Source organism: Pogoniulus pusillus, chromosome 5 (assembly GCF_015220805.1).
Source record: "Pogoniulus pusillus isolate bPogPus1 chromosome 5, bPogPus1.pri, whole genome shotgun sequence".
Classification (NCBI taxonomy): Eukaryota; Metazoa; Chordata; class Aves; order Piciformes; family Lybiidae; genus Pogoniulus; species Pogoniulus pusillus.
Window position 1 is genome coordinate 25279164 of NC_087268.1, and position 13465 is coordinate 25292628.

Consider the following 13465-nt stretch of genomic DNA (forward strand, 5'->3'; position numbering starts at 1 on the left):
AGACCTCAAAGGCATTAATTAATCTTTTGACTTGGTCTCCCTCAGTGAGCTGTATTAATTATACTTACAGCCAATGCAACCTACTAATGGGGTCTGAAAGTAGCTGTTTGGTTCTTGCTCCCTCCAGGGTCTGTTTCTCATTCCATCTCTTTCAGGGACCAGACTACTTTGCACTTCCCAAAGCTCATCTCAGCACTTAACTTCAAGGTACATTTCTTGTGTAGACTATTACAAGCATAACACACACCAAGGAGTGCCCAATCAAGTCCAAACAATCTAGCATTAAGAGCTGCAAATCATAGATGTTGTTATTATTGTCTCCATGCACTTCTTTAATGATTACTTCATGCAAGCATCAAGCACAGACTTAAGCACTAATCACTACTGAAGTTACATGCTGGGTTCATGCATAAGCCCCACAACTTCAAAAGTGATACATGAATGTTCCTCTTTATTGCATAATGCCCTCTCATGGCTGACACATGCCAAACCAGGTACCATTTTTGTGATTAGTCTAGGCTCAGGAACTTCATTTAGTCATGTCCTTACATATATAATCTATTTGGTGTAAGCAATTAACCATATGCAACCTGCATCCTCATCCTTTCTAGATATTGCAAATCATCATCATCCCATCTGTCTGCCATATTGCTACTAGATCACTGTTGTCAAAGTTAAGCTTTATGCTTTTCAAGTCTGTAGAGCTGGCACTTGATTAGTTCTCTGAATTGCTTACACTTCTAGTTTGCTAACCCAGGTCTTATCACCATGGATGTTTCCACTATTTAATCTGCTCTACAAAATCAGTAGAATAATTTGTTGCTCACCACTTAAACTTGGAAGAATTTTCAAGTTTTTAAATAATTTGTTTTGGAAAAATATAATTCTTAGATTTGAATTGTTCATCTGAAATTAGTATGTGGATCAAGAATGAAAAAAATCTTACCAACAGGACTGTTCAATGACAGTTAACCTTCATTCAACATAAAAAAAGCAGATAGGAAAATAAAGACTTCAAACACAGAGATCTATGCAGCTGCTACTTCAAAATAAATTTAAACTTATAGTACAGAGACTCTCAAATTTTCCTTTTACCCAAACCACACATTTTTGCACTCCTTGTAACAGCACTGGAGTACACATGGCCCTGTTACAAGCCAGATAAGGAAGAAGTCTAATTTAAGGGAAACAATCTGCATCTTAAAGTGACAGAAACCCACAACCTATGACTAAGATTTGCATTGAGTTTGCAACAGAGCTGTTCACACACGGAACTGAGTAACCTCTAACAATGCACCATGCTGCAACTTGGACAAGCCCACATTTTCAAACAGCACACAACTACATGAGACATGATTTTATAGTTTCACAGCCTATTGAACACAATTAGGACTCAGAGAAGAGTCCTGTAAAGGCACTCCTAACGTACTCTCGGAACATTAGTTTCCTAAATTAAATTTTATGTAATTGAATTAGAAAAGAATTCTAGTGCACTTTGAGAGTTTGTGCATTTAAAAGATTAAATGGAAGAAAGGACACTTTATCCTTCTAGGAGATTAAAAGACAGCTGTGTACATCTTGAACTGACTGCCTTCTCAAAGTGATGCCATAATGTTAGACAGAACTGCATGTAGTTTACTAGGAAATGATACCCAGCACATGCAACTTTCTGATGGGCCTCATTAAAAGAAAAAGCCCACAGCATCTAGATCACCTTCTTCAAAAGGACAAAAAGTCAACATTAGAATTAAAATAATTTTATTTTGATGTACATGAATGGAAAAGAAAATATAATTTTTAAAAACTTACTTACAGAGATATATTGCTGGGCTGGCCCAATCACAACTGATCTCAACTACAAGGCAGCAAGACTGACCAGACCCACCGGATTCAAAGTACCCCCTCAAAAGAATTCTTAAGCACACAGCAAACTTTAAACAAACAACCCAACAAAAACTCGTCGATTCTGCATCTAGCCAAAACTCTTACATTGTGTTCCAAGGAAGACCTCCCTTGAAAATTCAGTCCCTTACGAAAGAACAGCACAGAGTATGTGGCACTATATCTAAACTCAGCTGATCAATGTTTCTCCCAAATACTTTTCTCTAATCTACTCTGTTGTACAAAGCATCTGCTACAAAATCCACATGGTCAAAACCACAGCATTATACAAACCCATGAACAGGGCTGGTTTCAATATGCTTGCTGCTATGTGCTATTACCTGCCGTATCAGCTTGAACATGCAGCATACATAGATGGTGAAAGTAAGTTTCTCTCAGCCATCTATTACAGAATTTGCAGAAGTTATGACTGTTTCTACAACTTATAGTGCAACATAGTTAAGTTATTCAGTATCATGTTATGGCACCATAAGATAAGCAATCATTTGTTAAAATCCACAGTTCCTTTACTAATAATTTCGTGGCACTTAGTACTCATAAGTAATATTAAATTTAAAACGACAGCTGGAAGAGGAATTGATAGGGAAAAATATTTTTTAAAGAAGTGTTACCTCCTTTAGCAAAGAAAACTAGCAACAACTTGGAAACTTCAGATTCAAAGAAAACAACAGGAAGTAGCTCTTCACACAACGTAGTTAAAACTGTGGACTCTGTGCCATATGATTTGGATGCTAGGATAGTTATGAGGATTTAAAGAGATTTTTCTTCCATTATTTTAGCCAGGAGACGATCTCCAACACGGACATTCCAAAAGACTTACATTGCTTAAAGTATATTCTGGTGATGCGCTACCTGCTCACCTTGTTTTCACTCTTCCCTGTGCATCTGCTTTTGGCCACTAAAACTGGATGCTGGGCCAGCAGGACCTTTGGTCTGACTTGGTAGAGTTGTTTCTAATACTTCAAAACACTTAATAAATTTAAACTTAAGAAAAACTTCATCATTTGCCACGTTATTTAATTAGAAGGACTCAGATTTTTTTTTTATTTACAAATGACTTCCAAAAGAGGAAAAAAATATCTAAGCCTTTTTTCCCTGCTATGATTCAGTTGTATAAAACTGTATAGAAAAAATGAGCATTATGTGCAGATGTAATGAAAAGCTGTAAGCTTTATAAAAAACATTCTTAGAAATGTACCAAGCATAAACAAGAGATGATTTATTTAGCCATTCTTCTAGTCATCATCAGAATCTGAGTCATATTTCTTTCCTCTGATAGTCTTCTTATCCAACTTTGTAAAGCTTGTTCCAAATTTCTTTTGGCTTTGAAAAGGTGGATCCATCAAATTTCCACTAGAAGAAAAAAAAAAAAGTACAATATGTTGATTGAAGCCATATTCATGCAGGTGGTAAACAGCATCTCTAATTACCTGTCTCATGATGCTTTTCTAGAGAAACAGCACAACCCCTACTCCCTAAAGCCACTCTCTGCAGCACTGGGATATTGCTAGCATAGCACACAGAGGACTGTAGTTAAGACAGGAGTATCAGTGTAAATGGCATCTGTGAGAGGAACTCCAGTGAGAAAAAGCTGTCTGAAAGCAAACTGTCAGATCAAACAGTAACCAAGGAAATACAGAGAGAGTTTGCAAAACAAATGAGCACCTAGAGTCTTCCAAAAGAAGCTGAAATTTTCTAACAGAGACTTCAGAGTTGATATAGTTGAGTGAAAACTGAGTTTCATGCTGACAGAAATCACTTCATGCTCTGTCTAGGCCAGAGAAAGCAGCTTCTCCACCGGACACTGCACTCCAGCTAGCGGACTCACACCTCAGGGTGCACTGATGACCCTGTAGGGCCTTTCTCATCAGCATGTAGGTTCAAAAGTCGCTGTGAATGGCAGGTATTCACAAAAAGCTGGAGCACCCACATCTTGTAGAGCAGGGGTGTGTAAGGAGGAGAATCCCCACTCCTTACTCAGAAAAGGGTGTGTGCAGGCTTTCACCCACATCACCTGCAAGGTGTTTACATTTAAATGTCAGTGAGTGAGTAAGCAATTAGAACCTTCTGGAATTAGCTATAGAAACATATTCAGAAATGTACAGGTATTAAGATTTTGCAAATAACATTTTTCTGATGATGACCTTAATTGTACCGTCCACCAACTGCATGTTGGTAAGTAAGTCATTCACAGTTGAATCCTGACTTTTATCAAACAACACAACCTGGAGAGTTCTTCCTGTAAATATAGTGTAGCCTTTCACCAGCTGCTATCCCATAGGGTGAAGGAAAAGAACTGTTTCTAAAGGTCTGAGGAGGACCATCTCCTTTTTGAAAATTCCAGAGAGTGGGACATTAACATTCAGAGCAGTGTGGAAATGCAACACTTGTACACAAAAGAGAATCATAAAATCCCAGGATGGATCTCCTGGGCTGTGCAGATACTGCAGCTAGCTTTGCAACGCCAGGCTACCAAACTTGGGATATGGCAAAATGAACAAAGAACGAAACAATTCCCCCATTCCACAAGGAGATAAGAAAAAAATATGCAGTACTCAAGTCAAACAAGATGTAAAATTATGCTGTAAGCAAATGTACAAACATTCAGAAACTTCAATGCAGCTTAGTACAGCTCCACTGAAATATTTCTCCCATAAAATGGTACAGATGTCTAGAATATATATCCAAGTTGTCTAAGACTCCTCTGCATATTTGCTTGCTAAAAATGGTAATGCCCCCTTCCCAGTTCAGTAATTTCAGTCATTTCATCCATTGCTAAGCCACGCTGAACAGTAATTGTTGCCTTTAAGATACAACACTTCTTTCCAGAAGTTGGAGATTAGGCATTGAAATAAATCTGGATAATGAAATTAAAAATAATAATAAAAGTCTCAAGACATTCAAAACCAAAGAGCAAAGTTAACCTAACAAGATAAAGATGATGTTTGACCCACAATGGAAAGGAAAGCAAATTTTTTTGGAAACTGTTCTCCTGTAAAGTTGGGTTATTATGGTGATAAAAGGCAGACAATAACTATTCTGTAGTCTGGAGGAATTATGGTCGTTGTATTGTACTGCCACACAAATACTATATTTGCACTTCTGCAACTTATTTTCACTTTCTGTATTGCTCATACATCACATCATTACAACTCTGACATTTAAGCATCTGATTTAGAAAGGATTACATCAGATGTACATCTCTGAGAGGCCATATCGAAGCAGCATAGCTACTTTACCTCGCAGCAAGAAGTCGATTTTTATTGCTTTACAAAAAATGACAATGTCATTCTAATGTTTCAATACCTTGCTGAAGAGTTACTCTCTTCTCTCCCTTCCCTAAGTACACAGATTATGTAACTGTCTCAAACTCCTGTGCCTTAAGCATAACAACACAAAGTTACAAACTTTCAGATTTTCCTGTCTGCAAACATGTTCTGCTCACCTCCTATCTGAAAATAAAACAATCATAATCTGAACATGAGTCAACAGTGTGCCCAGGTGGCCAAGAGAGCCAGTGGCATCCTGGCCTGCATCAGGAATGGTGTGGTCAGCAGGAGCAGGGAGGTCATTCTGCCCCTGTACTCTGCACTGGTTAGGCCACACCTTGAGTACTGTGTTCAGTTCTGGGCCCCCCAGTTTACGAGGGACATTGAGATGCTTGAGTGTGTCCAGGCAATGAGGCTGGTGAGAGGCCCTGAGCACAAGCCCTACGAGGAGAGGCTGAGGGAGCTGGGATTGTTTAGCCTGGAGAAGAGGAGGCTCAGGGGAGACCTTATTGCTGTCTACAACTACCTGAGGGGTGGTTGTGGCCAGGAGGAGGTTGCTCTCTTCTCTCAGGTGGCCAGCACCAGAACAAGAGGACACAGCCTCAGGCTGCGCCAGGGGAAATTTAGGCTCGAGGTGAGGAGAAAGTTCTTCACTGAGAGAGTCATTGGACACTGGAATGGGCTGCCTGGGGAGGTGGTGGAGTCGCCGTCCCTGGGGCTGTTCAAGGCAGGATTGGACGTGGCACTTGTTGCCATGGTCTAGCCTTGAGCTCTGTGGTAAAGGGTTGGACTTGATGATCTGTGAGGTCTCTTCCAACCTTGGTAATACTGTGATAAAACAATTAATTACCTGTAATTAATTATGTCTGCACAGCCTAATCTCCATTCTAAGGTTTCTGTAGTGAAGTCGTCAGTGTTGCCAAGATCAGTAAAGCCCACGACATAGTCTTGTGTTTTTCCATCTTTTACTAATGCTAGAGTAGGTATTATTTTGATGCGCAGTCTCTCACACAAGAAAGGAGATTTTTCAGCATTCAGTTTCAAAAATTTTGTCTCAACGTGCTTTTTTGCCAACACAGTCAAATGTTTGTCCATTATTTGGCACCTGTGAAAAAAACGAGTACACAAAATGTTAGAATGGGAAAGTTGAACAGTATGCATTTAGGAGAAAGTTTAACAGAAAGTAGAGAGTTAGTGGTATTACCTTAATTCCTCAGATACAACCTTTTTTATTATGCATTTGGTTTCAACAGAAACTGTTTCAAAGGTATCTCAACTAACATAACAACAACCTGGAGCACATTTGTTGCACAACTGCACCATCCATGTACCCGATTTCTTCCTAATTACTCAGAGGGGAGATGGGTCAATAGAGAGCATCTGCCAGCTGTTTAGTGGCTGGCCCTAGACCTTGACATATCTGAAAGCCTCTCTCATTTCTTGAGGCCTGCATTTACTGATGAAATTTTCCTCTGACTTCTATTCTTCCTACTCTATCTTCATTGCCTGTCAGATGGAAAAACTTTGTCCCACCATGTTACAGCATTCTGTTGTTTGTTTTTTTTAAGCCACTACTTTCAGAGGTGAGATGCAGTAACTCACCTTACAGAAAAGAAAAAAAAAAAAGGTGATTTGCACAGACTGCTTCAGTAATGCTGCAGACAAAAATATTTCACTTTGCTGTTGCGATGGAATGGGAGTGAGAATAATACAATCGCTGTTTATCAGCTGAGGGGCAGTAGTAGAAACTGCTCAAAATACTTGTCTGATGGTAGAGATTTGTGCACTCAACAGCTGCAACCTTAACTTTCTGAATTTTCTTCTTTAAGTAGTTTGGTTTAGCTGTGTTAACTCTGCAATGTGACTCGAGGAAAGCCAAGCAGATCAAAAAGGTGATGTAGGCAAGGATGAAAGGAATTTGGTACTGTGGTCAACCTGAAATACCAGCTTCAAGCTGGTTGTCAGCACAACACATTTCACAGAGATTTTTCTCCTTTTTTCTGTTTTTCTTTTCTCTCAAGAACTTTCACAAACATTTTTCTCATGATTCTACAGACTTTGTTGGTTTGAGAAACAAGAACCAAACAATCCAAACCTGCTCCAAGCTACTTTGTCTGCAGAGACAGTCTTTTACACTTTGAGCTAAACACTAGCCAAATACAACCACTTCAGCTATTTCTGAAACATAAACATTCAACTTAGATAAATGTAGGATGCAGATACCTCACTGCACAGTCTAGCTGTGACATCTTTCAATTTCTCACATTGAAGCTATTTCAGTTTATATTCTATAAGCTGGAGAGAACATAATTGGTGGGTGTGTGTGAATGGCCCAACCACAAACAGGACAGCTGGCTACAACAGCTTCAACAAACTACTCCACTTTGCAAGTGCATTTTAACAGAAGATACTGATAGACCCACTTAGGAACAGCCTACAACCCAGAGCTTCTAAAGTTCTTTAAGGGGGTGATCTTATAGTAGGTCCCCATTCCATGTAAGGACATCCTCTCAGCTCAAGTTCTCTCACATTCTAACATGTGACATAATCACAAAGACATAGACATAAAGGGAAAGCCATTGCAATTGGTATCCACAGATCCTTTTGAAGGAATAAGCTAAATTCTGAGGATGCCTAGACAAGTTTTTTTGTTTGCATTTTAATATGCATTTGTCAGAACCATCCAGAATATCTGTCTGGAATAACCAATGTGTTGTTTTTTGAAATGCTGCTCTTGTATGGTCACTACATTTACCGAACTTGCTCCCTCAATCTATATCAACACAGCACTCTCAACTATTGTCAAATAAGTTACACTTTTATATTCTAATCAGCCATGTAACAGAGTATTTAATTGTTGTCAAACCATGTTCATATTAGCTGGAATGGAAAAAAATATAAAAGCAAATCTCTTGAGAAGGAAGCTGGATTAGGAAAATGCAGGAATAGGAATACTTCTCAACTTGCCTATTTATTTGTGGAATTTGAAAGAACATGTCTGGGTTTACAGACATTTATAAAATAAAAATTCCTTGAGCACAGCTCATTTACTATACCTGAATGTTGTATCTCTATAGAAATGGCAAACCACGTTTTTACTTTCTTTGACTTCTTGGAAAAAGTCTCTCTCACTTGGGATTTCTCTGTATTCTCCATGTCCTTTTGAAAGCCATTCCTTTTGGAAAACAAATAGAAACAATTAGTATAGAGTTTGTTAGCTTTGCACCTGTCTTACAAGCTCTACAGCTTTCAAGAAAAGAAGAGTGGGGCTGCAGCAGAAACCCATTTCATACAGTAATAGAAAGAGAAACAAAACACTTCCTCTCTTTAGTTCTGTTTGGGAAAATGTGCAAATGCCACTAGGCTAGACAACACTTCAAAGCTGCCTGTTTCTCAGTGACAAATAGGTGGTTGAGCATTAAGGCTACCATAGTTATTTGGAAATACAGATCTTGTACAGAGCTGTGGAAATTTCTGCACTGCAGCCTCTCAGTAAGACCTGACTAGTTCAAAGAGAACGGTAACAACAGAATATTCTTAGTATCTGAATAATGCTAATTGACAGCTTCAGCTACTCTTTCTAAAATATTTTCAGACACTCAAAGAACTCTTGTCTAAAACTGATTCAAGTCACTACATGTATTAAAACAATTTATTCTATTTTTTCCCCTCTCCAAAAAAAAAAGTCAGGAGGAAAAAAAGCCTACTAACTCATCTGGAATGGACAATTATCCATCAGATATACACTAACAGTATCTTAATATGAGCCAGGCTTCCAGAAAACCAATCAGAAAACATATGCATAATGTTACTCATGAAAGTAATTTTAGAAGCTTAAATTTACAGACTACGTATAGACTAAGCTAAACTATTAGAAGTAGTAGCAGTATGAAAGAACGTGACAAGAAACCTCTAGCTTCCAGTGGAGGTGGTAGTTAATAGTTAGGTAAATCACTGTTCTTGATCTTGCAGTTTTGTCCTAGTAGTGGAAAAAAAACCCAAAAAACAACAAAGAGGTTTCCAGGCAAACTGGGAATATCCTGTACACCAAGTAAGGAAGAAATGAAGACTTTCCTGAGCATTGTACACATTAAAAATGCACAAAGAATGAGCACATGAAGAAGTCATAATTAACAGTGGTTAGGTGCTAATTTCCCTTTGCACAATCCTGTTCCAGAATGGTGGGCAGCATACTCCTTTTACTCAGTAGTATCTTACTTCAAATCTGCATTTGAAAATGCACGAGGACAGTGACTTAAGATCATCTGACACAAACAAGTGTTCACGTGAGAACCACTACATATTGATATCCAAGAACATTCAAGTGTTCTGAAAAAGGAAAACTGAACTTTTGTAGACAGCTAGGGTGCCACTTTCTTCACTTCCTTGTTTAGAGAATCAAAACTGATGACACTGCCTTTCCTCCAGTATCCCAACCATGCCATGACATATTACCACATTCCTGTTACAAAGCATGACATCAGCTTTTACTGGCAGAGCATATTCTTTCAACCCAGCTGTATCCCATCCAACCCAATCTATTTCTTTCTTTGCTTATACAGACCAAGATAAGAAATCTATGGCTTCCCTATTTAAAATTCACATCTCACACTAAATTTTACCAAAACTTTGGTGAGTACTATGTTCAAAGAGACTTTTGGGGAGCATAAGAACTGGATTTAACATGAAGTACCAGGGACCAAAGCAGAATTTCTTTCATTCAAAAAGAAATTAGTAGTTGTACAAAGACACTATTTCACTGGGCCAGTGATCCCACCACAGAAATAAGGAAAGACCCTCTATTACTCTTCTACAAAATACCTTAAGAGCATGCATCATTTACATGATGTAAGTAACAATCTCTAGAATTCAGAAGCTTAAAGAGCCTAAAGGCTTATTGTTAGACTGCCTACAAGGTTTATACATCCAGATAGCAACACTCAGTGAAGACAAACACACTCAAGTCCTCGTAGGAGACTCATTACCCTGTCCTTATTGTAAACCATCACAGAGAGTATTTTCTTGTCCTGTTAGAAAACACAAAGTGTGCACACACAGACAGACATCTGTTTTCCTGGATAATTTAAAAGAAGTAAGTACAGAAAGGTGAGGAAGAAGAAAATAACCACCCAAACCCAAACAACTCCAAAGCACTTAGCTCACATATACAATTTCCTCAGGATTTCCACAAATCTTGTACACATCAGGGTCTACATTAGTACAGCAATTACTTGTTTCTGCTGCTGGGCCTTTTTTAGTGCCTCAAGTCTCCTTTGTTTAAGGCATTCCAATTCATCTTCATCCATTTGGTCCAGCTTCTGGATTTCAGCATCAAGATGTTCTTCCACAACCTTGGTAGTCTGAAGTATTTCATTCTCCAGAACTTTTTGAAGTATTTCAACAGAGGTATCAGCAGCCATCTTTACATAGAAAGTGATCTCTTCAGAGCTGTGAAAATAGAAATACATGGTATTAGCATTTGTACAAACTCTTCATTAAAAGCCTGACCCCTCTAACTTGCAGCCCACATCACAGAGAAACAAAATGCTGTGCTATTTGAAGATACAAGTTGGTAGTTCTTTTCTATATAGTGCAACCCCCTTTGGAGAATACGTTCACAATGAGCACAGAAAGTAACAAAGCTATCAGTTAAGTCTTAAGCTTGCAATCCCAAAGGCAGCTGTTGAAAAGTGCACAGGAACTTGAAATTACTTGTCAGCATAATGACAATTCACCAGTTGCAAAGGAATACTCACTCTGAACCAGTTCCATGTATTTTTAATAAATACTCTGAGACAAGAAGATTAAACCAGAAAGCTCCAAGCTGCCTGGAAGACATGTTAAGATGTCTCAGAATAAGTCTAAGCAACGCTTGGTATGCAAGTTTCTGCCAGTAGTTTAAAAGCAATTACTTTAAGTATCAGATTAACATTAACATATTTAAATTTGAATGAACACTCTTCAGCTGAAAAAGACAAGGTACAAACACTTTAGGCCAATATACTGCCAACACACTGCTCCAATTAGTACAAGCAAACTATCAGAAACGTCACCCTATGGCAATCAGTAATATGGCTTAAAAACATAGAATCAACCAGGTTGGGAGAGACCTCCAAGATCATCCAGGCCAACCTAGCACCCAGCTCTACCCAATCAACTAGACCATGGCACCGAGTGCCTCATCCAGTCTTTTCTTGAGGACCTCAAGGGACAGTGTCTCCACCACCTCCCTGGGCAGCCCATTCCAATGGGAAATCACTCTCTCTGTGAAGAACTTCCTCCTAACCCCAACAACCACTGTCTAACTGCTGCATGAAGAAACACAGCTAAAATAATTTTCCATAGAGCACTCCCTGCCCAAACACTTCAAAAGGCACAAAATACCAAGGCTGGGATGCATGAAGAGCTAACTATATAACTGACTTTTCTTCCCAATAAACTTAGACTACAAAAAAAACCTATCACTGTAATGTATGTCTGTTTTGAAATAGGGGCAATATATAGACACCTTATTTTGAATCTCAACCTGCAGGCCACAGATCTGATTTGGATTCCAAAGCGTTCTTGGCCGTATTTCAAAGCTAACCAAACTACCAGTGTCATTAGCTTTGCAAATACCTCGTACGGAGAGGCAAAAAAACCCCCACAACAAACATTTCTAGCACCAATGAGCAAAGTATCAACATCACGGCAGCACTCAAGAGTGTAACGCAACATCAGCAGTGCTAGGTCTGCTGCCAACCTTCACACGTATTACGGCCACACTTGCTCTGACTCGCAGCACCTTGTCCAGCCCCTCTCCCCGAAGCTAACTACAAAGTCTCTCCCTTAGGTTTCTATCCCACCTTCTTGTATTTCTAGAGAAAACAAGAACCTTGTTAGTGCAAGGTCAGAGACCACTAAGTCAGCAGGAGAGGGAGAGAACCCTGCTCAGCTGGGCCAGACTGAGGAAGCAAAACGTCGAATCAACGCCAGTCAGTTTCCACTAGAGCCTGGAGTCCCCAGAAGGCTCTCATCTCCTCCCCAAGGCACAGATGTATGTCAACAAGCGTTTCCTACGCAGCAAGTGGCTTGAGGCCAAGGTCCGGTCCCGGCAGACTTAGCACCGCTAACGGGACGGTAGTCTTGCTCGCTGTGCCAAGGAGGGACACTGGAGACCCAAGGACACCATCCGCCAGAACCTAACTGCAGCTAGATCGAGGGGCGCCGCCGGCTGCGGAGCACGGGGGGCGGGCACACAACGGGATACCGCACAGGCGCCGCGCCTCTCCGCGGCTCCGTTACAGAAAACGGCTGCCTGCCCGCCCGCCGCCGCCGTCGCCGCCGCCGTCCCCCCCGCCACGAACACTCCAGGGAAAGCCTCACCCTCCCGCCGCCACAGCGCTGACCCGGTACTAACCACACAACACCACTCACCTCTTCTTCGCGGCGCCGCGCCCGCCCCGCCCGCCGGCCGCGCCCCACCGAGCTCTCGCGAGAGCCGAGGCAGAGAGCGGCTAGAGCGTGCGTACGAGAGCAGAGCTCCGCTACGCGCTCATTGGCCGGGCAGCCGGCGCCTAGCGCGTATGCGCGGTGACGCTCATTGGCCGGGCAGCCGGCGCCTAGCGCGTATGCGCGGTGGCGCTCATTGGCCGGGCAGCCGGCGCCTAGCGCGTATGCGCGGTGACGCTCATTGGCCGGGCAGCCGGCGCCTAGCGCGTATGCGCGGTGGCGCTAGAGGCCGGGCAGCCGGCGCCTAGCGCGTATGCGCGGGGACGCTCATTGGCCGGGCAGCCGGCGCCTAGCGCGTATGCGCGGTGGCGCTAGAGGCCGGGCAGCCGGCGCCTAGCGCGTATGCGCGGGGACGCTCATTGGCCGGGCAGCCGGCGCCTAGCGCGTATGCGCGGGGACGCCAGAGGCCGGGCAGCCGGCGCCTAGCGCGTATGCGCGGTGATGCTAGAGGCTTGCTACCTGCGCGGAGCAGCCAGGACCCAAGTCTCTGCCCCGCGCGAGGGGCGGGGCTCAGCCAGGGGCCACGCCTCCCCTGCAGCTCCGCCTCCATAGAGGCGTTTGCCTCTGCCGGCACGTCCGTTGAGGTCCCGTAGCTCTACCGATCCCGCCCTTCCCGCATACGTAGCTGCTCTCCCCACCTTTTCGTTCTTTTCCCGCCTAACGGGTACGTCTGGGGTGTAGAGTGGCTTCCCCGGTCTTTGCAAACGGGGACGCTTGGGGCAGCTGGCTTCGCGGCGCCCCGCTGCTCTGGGCGGGGTTTGGCCGCCCTGGGGCACGTCCTGCCCCACCCCTTCCCTCTCCTC

General features: G+C 42.1%; 1 protein-coding gene across 4 annotated transcripts; it reads right to left on the bottom strand.

Moving 5' to 3' along the window:
* Positions 1–1741: 1741 nt before the first annotated feature.
* Positions 1742–13465, bottom strand: TXNDC9 (thioredoxin domain containing 9). 4 transcript variants are annotated; one of them, XM_064143575.1, is made up of 5 exons: positions 13301–13465; positions 10403–10619; positions 8228–8346; positions 6022–6276; positions 1742–3255 (listed from the first exon to the last, which is right to left on the bottom strand). In XM_064143575.1, the coding sequence occupies exons 2-5, from the start codon at positions 10589–10591 to the stop codon at positions 3138–3140; spliced, it is 681 nt and encodes a 226-aa protein (XP_063999645.1). In that variant the 5' UTR covers positions 10592–10619; positions 13301–13465; the 3' UTR covers positions 1742–3137. The 4 variants fall into 4 exon arrangements, with proteins under 4 accessions (XP_063999645.1, XP_063999643.1, XP_063999644.1 ...); XM_064143573.1 differs by lacking the exon at positions 13301–13465 and adding an exon at positions 12588–12777; XM_064143574.1 differs by lacking the exon at positions 13301–13465 and adding an exon at positions 12046–12166.

What these genes read in the sequence shown, in the direction of transcription:
- TXNDC9 (XM_064143575.1), bottom strand. Translation starts at nt 10,591, where the DNA reads ATGGCTGCTGATACCTCTGTTGAAATACTTCAAAAAGTTCTGGAGAAT. An exon ending in TATAGAGATACAACATTCAG is followed by an intron (nt 6,277 to 8,227) that starts GTATAGTAAATG and finishes TTTTTTTCACAG; the next exon opens with GTGCCAAATAATGGACAAAC. An exon ending in GCAGACATAATTAATTACAG is followed by an intron (nt 3,256 to 6,021) that starts GTAATTAATTGT and finishes TTTTTCTTCTAG; the next exon opens with TGGAAATTTGATGGATCCAC.